At 46.4% G+C, this 18019-nt stretch overlaps 1 protein-coding gene across 1 annotated transcript in view; it reads left to right on the top strand.

Annotated features, from left to right (window-relative positions):
• PRKCE (protein kinase C epsilon) overlaps window positions 1-18019 on the top strand; it is a 510565-nt gene that overhangs the window by 422576 nt on the left and 69970 nt on the right. The window contains exon 12 of the mRNA XM_079940859.1: window positions 3002-3156. Within this exon, the coding sequence (XP_079796985.1) occupies window positions 3002-3156 (155 nt within the window). The remainder of the gene's footprint in view (window positions 1-3001; window positions 3157-18019) is intronic.

Here is an 18019-nt window from a genome sequence, read left to right as displayed (position 1 = left end):
ACTGTAGTAACAATAGTAACAGACAGTCTTTATGGAGAAACAGGTATGAGCCAGGCACTTTAATATGTAATTTAATCCTCATAAGAACTTTGTAAGGTGGGTCCTATTATCATCCTCATTTTCACAGATGAGAAAACTGAGCACAGAGGGCTGAAGTCATTTGCCTGAGGTCACACAGCCAGTAAGTGATGAAATCAGCGTGGGAGCCCTTCTTTCTCCCTCCACGGCCCCTATCTTCAAATGCCGTGTTTCCGGTGTTGGAGTATAAAAAGCCAGGGGGAGGGCTTCCCTGGTGGCGCAGTGGTTGGGAGTCCGCCTGCCGATGCAGGGGACACAGGTTCATGCCCCGGTCTGGGAAGATCGCACATGCCGCGGAGCGGCTGGGCCCGTGAGCCATGGCCGCTGCTGAGCCTGCGCGTCCGGAGCCTGTGCTCCGCAACGGGAGAGGCCACAACAGTGAGAGGCCCGCGTACCGCAAAAAAAAAAAAAAAGCAGCCAGGGAGGCAGGATGGGGAGGGGAGATTTTTCCTCTTTAGAAATTTGGATTCTTTCAGACACAGGCAAGGAAATACTCCATTGTTGCTAAAGCCCAAGTCCAAGTTGGTGACCGTGGACTGGCATTGTAGCAGCTGTTTCTGACGGTTCAGCTAGATTAGGGCAGTGTTGAATGCATGACGCAGCTGTTCTTGCCATGGGAAAGCCTTGCCCCGAGTGCTCTAGGGCAGTGGTTCTCAAAGTGGGGGTCCCTGGCCAGCAGCATAACATCACCTGGGAACTAAGAGAGGCAGAGTGTCAGGCTCCAGCCCAGATCTTCTGAATCAGAAACTCTGCGGGGCGAGAGGAGGGGGGAGGAATCCATGTTCTAACAAGCCTCCGTCAGATTCTGCTGCACAAGTTTGAGAACCTGTGTTCTTGGGAGATCCCTGAAAAGATAAAAGAGGAAAACTCCAATAACTTATAATCCATATATCTCACCTTGGCAGAAACCAGATGGAAGAGTGGTTCTCTACCCTGGCTGCCCACCGGAATCACAGGGGGGCCTTTGAACACTACTGATGCCTGAGTCCCATCCTCAGAAATTCTGGTTTCGTTGGATTGGGGTTGGCCTGATCATTTGATTTTTGAAATAAGGATTTGAATGGGGACTAGGTGATTCAATGAATGGTTGGCTTCTGAACACTTCTGAGTACAAAACAGTACTTGGGGGAGAAAACAAGGCGGGCTTTGAAGGGGAGGGTCAAGACAAATGGAAGAGAAACTAGACCTTAGGGCCTTGGTGAATACCAGTAAAGCTTGAATAATCCTGGAGGTTGTGGTGGGGGGAGAAGGTAGTCTGAATTCGTAACAATTCTTAAGGATGGACTTATTTTCAAAGAGATGCCAATTATAAAGTAGATATGCCGTCCAGGCTGCTCCCTGAATAAAGTGTCACTGTGATTTTTACTCAGTCTTCATGGAAATGATTCTCCTAATTCTGGTTGAAAACAATATGCTGACATCCTCCTGGCAGCTCCGCTGAGACTGTATCTGTATGTTAAGAATGTACTCTGACCCTCTGGCCTCTCACCTCGCTGTTTCCCCTTTGCTCCATGAATGTTCCTCCCCTGCTGACGTAGTCAGTTTACCGGTCCCCAAGCCTTCTCTGTTCCCATGTCCTGGTATTTGTTGACACCTCCCGCACCTCCTCCTCCTCTAAGTGAGGGCCTAGCTCCTTCTAGAATCCTCCATGGACCCCACCACTTCAGAGAGCTCCCCTTTCTCCTAATCCTTTCAGCACCCAGTGTCTTTAAGGCACTCTTCTCCTGTTTTGTTTTCATCATTCTACCTATTTCCCATCTCTGCCCCTGGATCATAACCCCCCCCTCCGCCCCGCCACGGCCGCCTCAGGACAGTGATGGTTTATAACTCTTTGCCTCCTGTCTAGCACAGCACCCCACACTCTACGGGCTCCAGAAACTGTAGGCAAGAAACTGCAAAAGTGAATTTCGGTCCATCTTCTTCCCACCTCCAAATGGTGGGCAGATGAGAAGGCACCACCCCTAATGAGGGATGACTGTGGTTTGGCCCTTCTTGAGGACAGAACCCATAGGAAGCACGCCAAGGTGGGAATCCCAGAAGGAGCATCCTCCAGAGTGAGACGTGGCCCTCATGGGAGGGGCTCTCACCATCTCATTAGTCCTTGTTGCTTTGTGTTAGTTTCCTAGGACTGCCGTAGCAAATCACCACAAACTTGGTGGTTTAAAATAATAGAAATCTGTTCTCTCACAGTTCTGGAGGCCAGACGTCTGAGACCAGTGTCCCTGGGCTGAAGTCAAAGTGTCGGCCAGGCCGTGCTCCCTCCAGAGGCTCTAGGAGAGATCCTTCTCTGCCTCTTCCAGCTTCTGGTGGCACCGCCTTCCTTGGCTTGTGGCCGCATCACTCTAAGCTCCACCTCCCTGGTCACGTTGCCTTCTCCTCCCTCCTCAAATCGCCTCTGCCTCCCTCTTATAAGGACATTTGTGACTGCCTTTAGGGTCCACTCTGGTGATGCACAATAATCTCCCCAACTCAAGATCCTTAACTTAATCACAACTGTAAAGTCCTTTGTTGCCATCTAAGGTAACATTCACACATTAAGGGATTAGGACATGGATACCTTTGCGGGGGTGGGGGGGCATGATGTAACCCACCACACATATCAAGGTAACGGGAGCCTGCAAAGGGACAGAGACTTGTCCAAGGTCACACTTCAAGGTCATAACAGAAATTAGACAGAGACCCAGATCTCCTTTCTGTCAATTTTGGGCTTCTCCCACTAGACCAAGCTGACGGCTCTAAAAGTAAGACAGACAGATTTTAGAATAACACTTCGTACCCTAACTCCTTCATCTTCTCTCCGGAACGTGTGCTACTAGGGTCCTTGAGTCCCGGTTCTGTTACTTTGGACTCACAGTACGCTTGCTGGCCTGTGTGGGCAGCTGCAGCGGAATTCGCTGAATGGCATTTCCTCCTCTCCTTTCAGGACCGCCTCTTTTTCGTCATGGAGTATGTAAATGGTGGAGACCTCATGTTCCAGATTCAGCGGTCCCGAAAATTCGACGAGCCTCGTTCCCGGTTCTATGCTGCAGAGGTTACGTCAGCCCTCATGTTCCTCCACCAACATGGAGTCATCTACAGGTACCTCTCCTCTCCTCCTCTCTTCCCCAAAAGCGAAAAAAATAAAGAGCTTTCCGGATGCTTGGACTGACTTGGCTCCTGCCCCACTGGTCTCTTAGCAACCCGCTTTAGATTAGCTGTTTGTTCCAATTTGCTTACAGAGGGCTTTTTTTGGGGGCTGTTTATCACTGTGAATGTTAATATTTGAATGGCCCCGGGAGATCTGACCCACTGTTTGTGCCAGTTTTGATTGAAAGCTTAAGCACGACATTTTGAAGGCTCGGCGCCAAGTAACCTTGGGGTGACCTTCGTTTCTCTCTGCCCCACCCCCTACCCTCTTCCTTGAACATCAGGGCATTCTCTTTACTTTTTCCTTCTGTGCCATGAACTTCCTCCCCTTCCCAACCTCTTGCCACTTCCTGAGTTTGTTTGGCTTAGTTGTCTCCAGCAGATAGAATCGGAGAAGGAGGAGTTCCTTGCGGGTCTCAGGGTTTATGATCTTGGGGGGGAGGAGGGGAGGGGAACTAGACAATATCCAACAGGAAGTGACTCTCTACAGATCATCCAGTCCCTTATTACTGCCTTGTCCCCCTTCCAAGAAAACATAGAATGAACACACACACACAGAAATTTTCCAGTAAGAGAGCGAGACTACGCAGGCTCTTCTGTGAGGTCAGGAATTCTGGGAGGAGTAAATATTTATAATTAGCAACAAGGACACTAAAGTTCCTTAAGGTTTTTTCAATGACTGTCAATTTCTTTACTCAGATTTTGCTTCCTCCTTTTTTTTTTTTTTTTTTTTTTTTTTAAATTGGGTAGAGGAATAGCTGGCTTGGTTCAACCCAGAACTAATCCCTCACCAGAACTTCACTGACCTGCTCCCAGGAGCAATGCCCTGACTAAGTGTTCTCCAAGGGGTTCTGACCAACCCTCACCAGCTCCCTAAAGTCCCTCTGCTCAAAAATAGTCAGTGGCTCCCTATGGCCTGCATAACAAAGCCCATACTTTTTAGCCTGCTTTCATGGCCCTCCACGACAGGAGTCCATGTATTTGTTTCCTGTTACTGCATAACAAATTACCACAAACGCAGTGGCTTAAAACAACACCCATTGATTATCTCACAGTTTCCACGGGGCAGGAGTCCAGGCAAGGCACACCTGGGTTTCTCTGCTGTGATCAAGGTGTCAGCCAGACTGCATTCTTATCTGAAGTTTGGGCTCTTCTTCCAGGCTTACATGGTTGCGGGCAGAATTCATTTCCTTGCAGCTGGAGCATTCACGTGGCTTCCTCAAGGCCAGCAGGAGAGAAGGTCTTTCCTGCTTTGAGTCTCTAACTTCAGGGAGACCTGGACCCTCTTTGAAACAGATCATTTGATTAGATTGGGCACAGCCAGGCTAATCTCTCTTTTGTTTAACTCAAAGTCAAATGACTTAGGGACTTTAATTATACATGCAAATCCCTTGGCCCTTGCCCTCTAATGTCATGTAATCTCAGTAGTGATATCACATCCCTTTTCCACATTGTTTTGGTTGGAGGTAAGTCACAGTTTCGCTGCCACCGTATGCAAGGGGAGGGGGTATGAGATTATACCAGAGTGTGACACCTTGGGGGTCACCTTAGGTTATGTCTGCTACAACCCAGAACATCTTTGTCCCCTCACTTCCCATGATCTCTTGTTTTGAACCTACCGAGGTTCTTAGCTTTCCTCAAACTCACCTGCCAATTCCCAACTTCCTCATTTTTCTGCTCTCCTCTCCACCTCCTCTGTCCAGCCCAGAAGCCTCATGCAATACTGCCTGCCGGCTCGAAGCCTGGTCCCACCATCCAGAGCAAGTCTCTCCATCCACCACACTTCATTTGCAGTTTGGGAATGAATTGCAAGTTGAAACTGATTGCTGCACCTGCCACTCTTCACCTTGTGTTAGGGTCGGGCATCCGTGTGGGTCCTTCACTAAGTCCCACCCTCTCCTTTAGGGCCATGGCTGCTGCTTTTTAACCCTTTGATCTTCTTATTTTACATCCTCTTCTTATCTTGCACGTAGTAAATGGTCAACAAATGACCATTGGCTTCAATTAGTTTAAAACCCTAATGTCTGCCCCCAAAACTGGTTGCAGGCTAGTTAGAGATACCGGGGTTCGATATGTGGAAAGATCACCCATACTACAAGGCAGTGCACTGTTAGGTGCCAGTGACAGGAAGAATTGGCATTCATTGATATACCATCCCCATCCCCTCCCTATTAGAGTGGGTATAATCATCCCCAGTTTACCAGCAGGGATTCAGACTTCCCTTAAATCATTTGCCCCAGGCCGTAAGTGACAGGCTTAGGAAGTGGAACTGATCAGTAAGCTCGTGCTACACATCATGACACTTGCCATGGGGCTCATCAAATCCAAGTCCACGCTTGACTAGTCATTCCAGGTGCTCCAAAACTTGACTTTTGCTTACATGTCTGGTTTCTTCTCCTTTCTACTTCCCTCGTTGAATGCTTCCCTCTCATCACACCTGAGAACACTTTTGTTCTGTTGACTTCTATGAGCCATACATGCCCCCTCTCTTTCTCTCCTTCCCATCTCCTTGACCATTTCGCTTCAGTCTCTATATCACCTGGCCTGGTCCTTCTCCCCTCCACCCCCATCTTCTAAATGCTGGGTTTTCCCACGGCCTTCATCCCCAACTACTCCTCCTGAGCAATTTCAGCATTTGCATGCCTCCAAATGACACCCGTGTGCCCGTGACTTCCATATCACTCTCTCCAGAACCCCGCACGAGATCTCTCTCTTTCAAGACAACCTCCAGGGCCTTCTTCCTTCTTTCTGGCTAGTTTGCAAGAATTTCTCGACGTGACTCATTCACTGCCTGTCGGTTTTCTGCCCTTCTGTCTGTCTACCTCCCTCTCCATCACTGCCCAGTGTTCTTTCAAAGCACAGGCTGGTTGTCACAGGATCCCCTTCTTAGCATCCTTCAACCCTCATAAAATAAAGCACAGAAAGGGTGCTTTTTCTACCCAGAGGAGACGCCTTTTTGTGTTTCTCACAAAGACACCATGCATGCTGACAGGGCCCTCGTGGACCCCAACAATCTTTTGATCCTTATCCCCCTTCCCCCAACCATGTATCCCACCCTCAAGGCCCTCCAAATTAGGCCATTCTCCCCCAAATACCCTTCTCTTTCATTTCTCCTAGTCTTTGTCTCCACTGTCCCTGGAATTCCGTTGCTCCTAATCTGTCTTGATCAGTGAGTGGCTTCCAGGTCACATCTGTGGTCTGACTGCCTTAGAGTCTCTGGTTTAAAAAATAGGTAGATTCCAGAATACTGGACAAGGGGACTAGATAAGGATAATAGGTGAGGAAAGAGTGGCCATGAGTTGGTGATCGCTGAAGCTGGGTGATGGGTACACAGGGGTTCACTATTCTGTCTGCTTTTTGTATGTTTTGAATTTGTCATAAATAATCTTTTTTTTTTTTTTTTTTTTTAAAGAATAGCAATTCCAGGGTACCATTCCTAGAGCCTTTGATTCAGTAGGTCTGGTATGGGGTTCAGGAATCTGTACTTTCTTAAAACATTCCTCAGGTGATTCGGGGACCACGGGTCTAGAAAAATTCCATTCTGCCCTCAGAACTGTGTCAGATGCCCCGGCTCTGGGAGGCCTCCCCTGACCACCCAGCCTGCCGTGGGGGTCATGCCTTCCCTGAGCGACAGCATCTCTCTGGATCAGGCTGGTTCCCTTTGCCAACCTCGTATTTTCACTTAAGATACCTATTCTGTGATTGAGAACTCCATGCAAGCGTGCTTACCTGGCTGGCCTAGGATGGTACCCTGCTTGTAGTAGGTGCTCACTAAATACTTGTTCTCGTCTCTGATGCTCCAGAGCCTTCCAGTCTAGTGGGTTGCTACCTCATACATGTGCACTTTTGAAAGTCTGTGTTGGAAGCATCTGCAGCACACACACACAGTTTTTTTTTTTTCTTTGCCCCTGAGCGGCCCCCCTTCCTTTATCTCTCTCGATTCATAGATGAACGAGGACCATGTGATCTCTCTTTCCCATGCTGCCTTGTTTGAAGCTTCCAGCACACGGCCTAGATGGTATGTGTGTCTGCATATTCGTCTCTGGCTGTTCCGAAGCCCAGGTGGAGACCATATTTGGGGTGGTGCAGGGGTTTATCTGGGAGGTTGGCAAGACCAAATTTTGCAGGAGGAACCTCATTGCTGAAGTTGAGATAGAATTTTCCAGCTTTCCTGCTGGAATTTGTACAGAAACTAATTAGCAGCTAATTGGCCAGGGTTCAGGAACTAAGGGAAGAAGTCGTTTCCCTGACTGGGGGCTCACACTTGAAGTCGAGCCCGGGCTGACAGGCTCCCTTTCCTCTGGGCCCTCTCTGCTCAGGTTCCCCCCCATGGGCGGTACAGGGCACTGTCTCTGTGTCCCCTGCCCAGCAGTCCTGAGGATCCTCTGTGTGCTGCGGTGGGAGCAGGCGCTAGCTTACTGTGTGTCCATGCTTCCTAACTATGGCTTTTAAAAATCTCTTCCCCTCCCTTACGCACTCACACATACCATGACAGGGGGAGGTTTTCAGGGGTGGACTTTCTTCCGAAAGTTGATTCAGGGAACTTTCTCCTACTCTCCATCATGCTCAGAGCTTGTCTGTTTTCCTCTGAGCTGCTCAGTACAGCAGCTGAGTCTCAGAGGATGCTCTTCTGACCATGGGATATGGAAGAGAGACTGTGGGATCCACCTCAGACACAGGGCAGCGAGGATTCCCTGGGAGGAGAACCAGAGGCTCGGCAGACAGGAATGCATCTTCTTCTCTCACAGTCACACGTACTGCGGCAGAGGGTGGTAAAGAACATGGCTTCTGCGGCTCTGGCCAAGTGTCTTAACACTAGAAGAATGAATTCCTTCCTTCGTTTTTATAAAATTGAATTCCTTTTTTTAAAGTATAGAAGTAGTAGTCATAGGGAAAAATCAAAATTTAAACAGCAAAGAAAGGTAAAGTCAGTTTTCTCTTCCCCGACCTCGTAGGTACCCAAGACAAAGCAGTTGAACAGCTGCTAGAGAATCCTTCGAGAAATCTTGAGCAGGTTGCTGAACCTCTTCATGACTGGCCTCCCTGCGGGGTTCGGATAATACCTGCCGTGTCTCCTTTCTAAAGTAGTTGAGAGTGAGCATGACTAGTCGGACTGTACAGGTAGAAGTGAAGGATATAAAAACAAGTGGGGAATGACAAGGTATTTTATTTATATCAAGTATGATTGGTGATTAACATGCCTCACTTACAGCACTAAAATTTGGCTTTTTACCAGCAGGAGAGGAAGTTGTAAGTTTCAAAGCTCTCCTGAGAGAGCTCCAAGATTTCTCCAAGATTTTCAATCTTTAATGAGCCATCATCATCACCCCCCAAAAGTCAGTCCGCCCTGGGTGAGGGGCAGTAAGGGGACCGGAAGGGAGAGAAGGGCATTCTGCTTTAGCCCCATCTAGATCACTCTGTACTCTGGAGGTGCTTAGAAAAGGCTTTCCTTGTTGATGATAATGTTTATAAAAAGTCAATTAACAATTAAGAGCAGGGAACAAAGATTTCGTTTCGACTCAGATAAGCCTGAGTCTGAAATGTCGGGTCCTCTCCAGGGCTGGGGGAGAAAGCCCAAAAGGAGGGACTTGGGAGGGATTTCCCTAGAAAGAGCTGAAGACGTACAGAGGTCTCTGGCTGTGCTCCCCAAGCCCAGCCTCCCTGGGAAATGCATACAGAGTTGTGATGTGCGCCGTAGTCTTGCCTTCCTGGTGGTCTAAGGGGGTTGTGTGCCTGGTCTGCGGAATGGTAGCCTGCCTTGATCCCTGGAAAGCTTTCCTGCCGTAGGCAGTTAGGCGTTTCCTGAGTTGATGAAGGTCTCTGGTTAAAGGCTGTGTTAATAACTGGAAAATCGACTGTCTAGAGTCTCATCTTCTTTCAATACATTTCCAGTGTAGCTAATGCTCGTACACAGCAGGGGGGTGGAGGAATTGGCATGATCCCTTCCATTCTCCTTCTCAGTCTTCTCAGGACCTGGCCCTTAGAAAATCACGGGGGGGGGGTCTTTGTTCCCACAGAGCACCGTTCTCAGCCGTCAGCATTCCCCCACCCATTGTAGAAAGTGATACTTTAGTGTAAAACTCCTAAGGACCTAGGGGCTGAGTGTGTAGTGAGATGATACCAGTTCCCGTGGTAGGAATCGCAGTGTAAATGTTAGATCAAGGAGGCCCTCAGAGGCTGTCTAATCCGACTCCATTTTATAGATGCGGAACTTGGAAACCAAAGCTGGGCAGTAACTCACTCAAGTTTATGCAGTGAGGTGTTATAAAGCATAGATGTTATTTTAATCAAAGATATTCATATAGATAAAGATTCAAACAGTCCTACACAGTGCTTAAAGAAATGAGAAGCCATTTTCTGCCCTTCCTCTCCACCAATTTCCCCTCCCACAGAGACAACCACTTACAATTCTTTTAGCTGACACTTCTGGTATGGACCTTTGTATTTCAAGATAACATGGTTTTTTTTGGTTTCTTTTTTAAATTGACGTATAGTTGATTTCCAGTGTTGTGTTAGTTTCTGGTGTGCAGCAAAGTGATTCAATTATACATATACATATATTTTTTCACATTTTCCATTATGGTGTATTACAGGATATTGAATATATTTCCCTATGCTGTACAGTAGGACCTTGTTGTTTATCTATTTTAAATATAATAGTTTGTGTCTGCTAATCCCGAACTCCTAATTTATCCCTCCTTCATCGCATTCGCTCTTTGGTAACCATAAATAGGTTTTCTATGTCTGTGAGTCTGTATCTGTTTTGTAAATAAGTTCATTTGTATCATAATTTAGATTCCACATATAAGTGGTATCATATGACATTTGTCTTTCTCTGTCTGGCTTACTTCACTTAGTATGATAATCTCTAGGTCCATCCATATTGCTGCAGATGGCATCATTTCATTTTTTTTGGCTGAGTAGTATTCCATTGATATATATGCCACATCCTCTTCATTCATTCATCTGTCGATGGACACTTAGGTTGCTTCCATGTCTTGGCTATTGTAAATAGTGCTGCTTTGAACATTAGAATGCATGTATCTTTTTGAATTAGAGTGTCCTCTGGATATATGCCCAGGAGTGGGATTGGTGGATCATATGGCAACTCTATTTTTAGTTTTTTAACGAACCTCTGTATTGTTTTCCATGGTGGCTGCACCAGTTTATTTTCCTACCAACAGTGTAGGAGGGTTCCCTTTTCTCCACACCCTCTCCAGCAGTTGTTATTTGTAGACTTTTTAATGATGGCCATTCTGACCAGTGTGGGGTGATACCTCATTGTACTAAATAACATGTTTTAATGTTATTTTTTAAATTTTATTTTAGACATTATCTAGTGACTTTCCACTATGGAAGTGAGAATTTAGTTCTCTGCCCCACCTACTACCTACTCACCACCCTATCACATCCACATAGCCTTCCAAACGTCCCATCTTCTCAACAGAGTTTACTGTAATTTTTGTTAAATGAATGTACATTGTATACATTATTATGACTGTGAAATACTATTTGGAACTAAGCCACTTGATAAGCTATAATTACTTTTCCTTTCCTATACATTTTCTCTGTTTGTTTTCCCTGGAGATAACACAGATGCTCTCCAGATTGTCCACATCTCCCTTCAGGGTGGCTAGGTGCAATAGGCATTCTATCAATATTCTTGGATAAATTTCTACCGGTGCCTTCTAAACTGCTCCAGTCTGAACAGTTGTCCTCAGTGCCTACTGCAGAGCTGTCACCCTGGGATCTCCCTTCACTGTTGTCCAGGCGTCTTTGCTTCTTCCATGTGAGAGCTCCTCTCTTATATCACATGTCTCCTCTTTCTTGATACACTTCCTTGATGTGGTGATGTACCTTCTGAGAAAGCGTATGAAAAGTAAATTTTTGAGATCTTCCTTTTATATCTAAAACGATCTTGATTGTACTCTCAAACTTGATAAAGAGTTTGGCTAGGTATAGAATTCTAGATTGAAAACCATTTTCACTCACAATGTGAAGGTATTGTTCCACAGCCTTCCAACTCCCAGTGTTGCTATTAAGAAGTCCAAAACTATTTTGCTCTTGATCTTTCGTATGGACCTATTTCTTTTTTCTGCAAGCTTGTTAATTACATGTTAATGATGTGGTGTAGACCCATTTTCATCCATTGCACTGGGCCTTAGATAAACCTTTTTAATTTAGAAAATCATGTCCTTCAGTTCTGGGAAGTGTCTAATTTCTTTAATGATTTCTTCTGTTCTCTTTCTGTAACTATCATTCAGATATTGGAGTAGTCAACTTGGGCATCATTACAATGAATCATCCTATGAGCCATTTATTTGGGGGAACTTCTGACTATCAATATTTTTACAGTTTTTCTATTGGAGTCCTCAGATTACCCTGGGAAGACTTTTCCAGAGTCCTGTCTGAAGAGACGGGGCTTGGCAGCCAGGTGAGCCAAATGAAAGAAGAGGGTTGAAGGCCCAGCTCCCAGAATACATATATCCATCCAATTGCCCTATTTTTAGTTCTATACGCTGGTGCCTGCCCTCTCCCCTATTCCACCCCGGTCCCGGAGACTTTCTGTTTCTCCCCTGAAGAGAATAAATCTCTGATGTAGAGAAGGGGCTGTGCAGAGTAAGAAGAGAATCTGAGTTTATAGTTGCTTTTCAACCAGATCTCTTCACTTTATCTCTTTCTACATCATCCTCATCTCCAGGGGTAACGGTTACTGCAAATTCCTGAGCTTTGTTAGAGCAGGAAGTGGGAGATTCTACAGCGTAAATTTGATCATTCTTGACTTTCCCCATTGCTGGTTCAGGATTCAGCTCTTTCTCAGGTCTACTGAGTCATGTCCCATTCACCCCTCTGCTTTCCAGCTTCCAAAATTACGTCGCTGTTCTTTCTTCTCTTGTTCGCCCCATCTTTGTGTGTTTAGGCCTTTGTGTGTAATTTTGGGATGGAGAGAAAAATAATTTGTTGTGGGTATTTGAGAAGTCAATAATTTTATATCTAGAAGTCAATAATAATAATAACAATAACAAAAATAATAACCACCACAGCAGTAGCAGCAACAGCAACAACGATAGCAAGATACTCATTTAGCCTTCGTTACCAGCCAGACTCTATTCTGAGCACTTTGTACCCAGTAACTCATTTAATCAGCACACAACAGCCCTGTGCGGTAGATACAGCTATTATCCATGGGATTTACGGTATTTCCGAAGAAGGAGATCCTGCCAGATCCCACCCCATTGCCGTCACTGTCAGGTCACCCTGTCGGTTGCTGCCAGCTGCGGTCTTGCGTGGGAAGCAAAGTTGTATGCTGGAGACACAGTGCTGAATTTGGAGTTGGAGAACTGGGGCTGAATTCAGTGTCTGTCTCGTCTTTATTGTGTTTTCCTGGGCAGAATACTTAAACTGTTTGAAGTGTAGTTCCCTCACTGTACCATGGGAATTAGAATGCAAAGCTCCCTGGACGGGGTGGAAAATTACATGAGAAAACATTTGCAGAAGTGCCGAGCGCAATTCTTGGCACCTAGGAAGCTCCATAAATATTGGTTGGATGAATGAGTGGGAGGAGGGTTATGGAGTCAGAGGATGTTATGGGCTGAATTGTGTTCCCTCCAAATTCGTATGTTGAAGTCCTAACTCCTAGTACCTCAGAATGTGGCTGTATTTGGAGATAGGCCCTTTAAAGAGGTGAGAGGTAATATAAGGTCACATGGGTGATCCCTAATCTAATATGACCAGTGTCTTAATAAGATGAGGAGCTTAGGACACAGACATGCACAGAGGGAGACCATGAAGACACCAGGAGAAAACCCATTTACAGGCCAAAGAGAAATCTCAGAAGAAACCAGTCCTCCATCTGGGACTTCCAGCCTCCAGAACTGTGAGAAATACATTTCTGTTGCTTAAGTCACCCAGAGTATGGTACTTGGCTATAGCAACCCTAGCAAACTAATATAGAGAATGCAGGTTGCAGTCCCAGCATTGCCACTTACTAACCATGTAACCCTGGGCAAACGACCTGATCTCTCTGAGCCACAGTTTCCTCATCTGTAAAATGGAGCTGATAATAAATATCAAATCAAAATAAGATGGCCAGGCCTGCAGACTTGGCGTAAATTGAAAGCTTTAGATAAGCTAATGGACATGAAAGGACTCTATAAGTTGTTTGGGGCACAGGGAGGTGTGGGGAGGTGCAGACACCCCAGGAACGATGACACCCTGTTTGTGGGGAGCAGGGTGGTGGACATGTGAGGCTCTGTCCCCATGCAGGTCAAGGGCCCATCTAGGACAGGGCCTAGATCTTAGAGTCAGGCAGTATTCCGGGGAAGGGAGCCTCTCTTTGGTGTTATTCCAATACTGTGAGCATGCAGGGACCCTGAGGCAGGGTAAGAGGGTACTGAGAAATGCACCTAACAGTGTCCAGTGGGCTGGAACAGCCGACAGGTGTGCTTGCATAGGAAATCTGCAGAGTCTGACTTCCGTGCCTCGGCCTCCTGGACGGAGATCTACCATCTTCATGAGCTCCCACTCCACCCCCCACCCCCATCCCCCACTCCCTACATGACCACCTTCAGCAAAAAAGCTGACTTCAAAAATGTGCATTTTGGTAATGAGAGTCATTTGGTCCCTCTACCGTGTTGTATAATTGAAGGGCTTGTCTCCTGATAAAGGAATACTAAGTGTAATTGTGGGGTTTCAGGGGCAGTCACTTTTTTGTGGGTCTAGGTTTACTTAGAGGTGAGACCATCTTCACCCCAAACTCCTTTCGTGCAGTTTCACCTGCCAATGACAGTGTAGGGTGAAGTCGTTGTGACATGATAAAGGGGAGGGGAAGAGAGAGCAGAGCCTGAGCTGGTTGGGATGAAAGCCAAGTTTATATTCTTCTGAGGAAGCCATGTTATTGCCGACCAGATCAGAAGTAGAATGCTGACTCCGTTGACATTGGAGGCGCAGAGCAAACAGGAAGTTTGGAACCAGAGGGAAATTCCTGATTAAATGTGTCTGAGTGTTTCAGCTAATAGTGTGTATTCCGAGAGAAAATGATCAGGGACCCTGTCATCTACTTTTGTGTCTCTCATTATACCTACCACAGAGCTGAGAACCCGTTGTAGTGGGTAAGGACTCCTGGCTCAAATTCTTGTCTCCACTTCTTATTAGGTATGTGACCTTCAGCAAGGGACTTACTTCTCTAACCCTCAGTTTCTTCATCTGTAAAATTACCTCCCTCAAAGAGAGATTGTGAGAATCAAATACATGTCAATATGTGTAAAATCATTACGATTGTGTCGGGTACAGAGTAAACACTCACCGAATGCTCGCTGCTGCTGTTGCCATCGTGATTCTATTTCACAAGAGGCTGAGCAGACAGTTGGTCAGATTCACTTTGTCCATCTCAAAAAGTTTACCATGAATGTATCTTGCTAGCTGGCAAACTGATGAAAACACCTTGTCAGGTTAGAGTCTCCCAAACAAAAGCTAGTTTGAGGACTTTGGACCTGTATTATGAAGCAGAATTTGGTCTATGTAGCTTTTATGACCATGCAGTGTTCTATAGAAAGTAGACATCTTGGAACATGTATTACTGCAGTGTATTCAACAGTAGAGCCTGAATTCTCCTGGGCTGAGTCTTAAGATTGTGTTTCTTCAATGCCTTTGGCTAATGATTGAACTGCAAAAAATGGGAATTGTTTTAGCGAACAATGGGCGGCTTTGCCACGGGGTAAGCAGAGTCTGTGTGAACGTCTGAGTGGATCCCGCGGTCTCAGCCCTGGCTGAGTCCAAGACGACTCGGGCTGTTGGGGCCGCTCCTCAGCCCATGGAAGCGTTAGGGGCCACAGTTAATTAGCTTTGTTTCTCTCTTTGGTCATGTGGTAACAGGCTGATGGATTAATCCTGGTGGTTGTTGCCACCTTCTCTCTCCTTGCTTCTGGGTCTCTTCTCCCACCATTCCTACAGGTTAACTATCATGAAATAAGGAGCTGGGGCACTTTCTTGCTCAGAAGTCTGCAGTGACTCCGTGTTGTCTCAGGATATTGTCCGGACTCTTCCACCTCTTACCTGAAGCCATCCCCAAGCTGACCCTCTCACTAACTTCTTCTCCAGGATTTGCACACAGGTCTCTTCCCACCCACCCTGCCTCCCCAAGTGCTTCTCCCACCGGGCTCCTCCCTGGAAGGTGTCCTCATCAACACAGCCACACACTGTGCATTTGTCACCCAGGTCCCAACATCAACTCCTCTCTTTGCCTAGGAATACCGTACATTTTCCTAGAATACCAGACCTTCTTTTTCACTTTTTATTTTTTCTCACTCTTTCCCGTCCTTTAAGATTCAGCTTCAGTTCATCTTCCCCTGGCCCTTTCTTCCTCCCGTTAATGCGGCATCTACTCCATTATATTCTAGCATTTCTCACATTGTACTGACAACTGTTTCTTGGTGGAATGATCTTGTAGAGCTTCTGCGGGTTATGCTGAACTTACGGTTGAATCCAATCGCCCTTGAGTTCATGGCCAACCTATTCAAATGGATCAAGCAAAACACCTCCAGGGAGGTAGGGGGACTTTCTAAATATATTTGGCCACAGGGATGCGCTTTCTGATGGACTTCTCGCTGGACCCACCTTTTCCTGGGCTTCCTTTCTGTGTGCACTGCCCCATTCCACGGTCTTTTTATTCTTCGCAGTGTCTGGCTGATGAAGTGCTTCAGTAGAAAGAACGTGGGGCCAGGAATCTGATAAAGCTTTGCCTCAGTTGGGTGACCTCAGGCAAATGACTTCTCCTCTCTGGACCTCGGCTCTGTACGTGACGGCTGCATTGGAGGATCTTGCTCTGTGAGCCTAAGGTTGTTGGTCTGGGAATCCCTTGAACAGACTCTGAAAATGAATCTCAAAAAATGGCATCTGCAAATGACCTCAGTGAGGCTCCAGAGGTAACTGCATTTAACTGCCTGGTGCCTTCTGGAGAGTTTAGAGGTCCTGGAACGTGAGACTTGGTTGACAGGTGGTGTCATGCTCTGTGCTCTGAATGTCAGATCACCCTCTGTGGATCCTCGACTCCAGTGTATCCACAGTCCCCCCTCTTAATCAAAACAAATTGTTTCTCAAGGGTCTGATGCTGCCAAGTTAAGTGTTTATCCCTGTAGTGAGCAGAGCTTCCTCCAAGGGCCATAACCCACCACACGGGCAAGAGTTCCTGTCTGAGGAGCAGGGCTGTTTGCTTAGAAAGTCATGGTCCCGTCAAGATTGAGAATCTCACTCCCCAGGATTCAGAACCTTCTCTGAAGTGGGAAATCTCTCAGATGAAATTCCCTCCATTGTTGGAAATATGCTAATGCAAAAGCATTCATCCAAAAGGGATTTCAGTTTGGGTTTGTACCGTTTCTTGAAGAGTACCGCTCTGTTGTTCAGAAGCTGTGTGTTTAAGCAGATGCTCATTTATTCAGTCAGCAATCACTGTGTAAGCCTCCTTGGTGTATCAGGTGTAGGCCTTGGAGATACCATGAAAAGGAAAAGACACACACTCTCTGCCCTCGTGGCACTTAAGTTTGGGTGGGGATGCCAGGCAATAAAATGAACAATAACAATAAAACACTGATAAGGATGGTGATAGGGAAAGGGTAGGGTGCCAGGGAACTACATAGCACAGATACCTCAGCTGGATGGGGAAAATCAAGGAAGGCTTTCTGGGGGAATTGACCTCTCCCAAAGAGGCCCAATGGGGTAAGAGTTGGCCAGAGGAAGAGGTCATGGGAGAGCGTACCAAGGAGTGGGATCAGGATGTGTGAAGGCTTGGGCAGGCGGGATGCCAAAGGGGTCTGTGGGTCTAAAGAATTTCTACATGCCTGGATCTCGAAGCACAAAGGGAGGCTTGGTGAGCAGTGAGGCTTGAGGGGAGACCACAGACCCCATCCTGAGGGGCCACAGAATGACCGTCTGAAGTCACGTGACTGCACACTGTTGTGCTGTTAGGTTGTGTTATCTGTGGGCATTGTGGAAGAAGGGCCTACTATTTAATAGAATTTTAGAGGTGTGAGTAAACTTGGGGGTCAGCTACTCCAACGCCATCTTCTATAGATGAATAAATTAGGGAGGTGGACTGACTCGTCCAAGGTCATTCAGCCTCTTGATGATGCAGACAGAACCACTGGTGGGGGCTCTGGGGTTTTTTGATAGTGTGGGCTGATAAACTGACTCCAAATAAACAAACAGAAGCACCGGGTTTGTAGCTGATTTCCATGGTGTAAATATTCCCTCCGGGGGAAATTTCAAGCTACCCCTGTTTCACAATCAGCTCACAACGCTCCTGAAGATTTAGCAATCTGATTTGTGAGCCGGCACCAAAGGAGGAAAGCTATGCACATCTCTTCCCAGCTCCGTGGCCAGTGACATTTTGTTGGTAGGTTGATGTCAGCCATGGTGGGAGTATTTGTACCATGGAACTCAGCAAATGCTACAGATCAAAGTTTGTTTCCCCTGGAAAGCTATTGTTAAATATTTACCGGTACCCCACTGTAAAATGAAATCTTTAGATTAAGTTGGGCAGTGCTGTTCGGGTCAACTATACCCCTCTTGGTTTTCTGCCTGTTTGGTATATCACTGAAAAAGGGCATTTGTGCATTTCTCCTTTCAGTTCAATCATCTTTTTTCTAACAGTTTTATTCCAATTTAATTCACATACCATACAATTCATCCGCTGAAAGTGTACAAATCAGTGGCTTTTAGCATATTCAGACAGTCGTGCAGTTATCACCAAAATATTTTCATCACTCCAAAAAGAAACTCTATTTCTTTTAACCATCAACCCCCAGTCCTCTCCCACCCT

The sequence above is a fragment of the Stenella coeruleoalba genome (genome assembly GCF_951394435.1).
Source record: "Stenella coeruleoalba genome assembly, chromosome: 13".
Lineage (NCBI taxonomy): Eukaryota > Metazoa > Chordata > Mammalia > Artiodactyla > Delphinidae > Stenella > Stenella coeruleoalba.
Note: the sequence above shows the minus strand (reverse complement) of the source record. Positions and strands in the feature narration are given on the sequence as shown.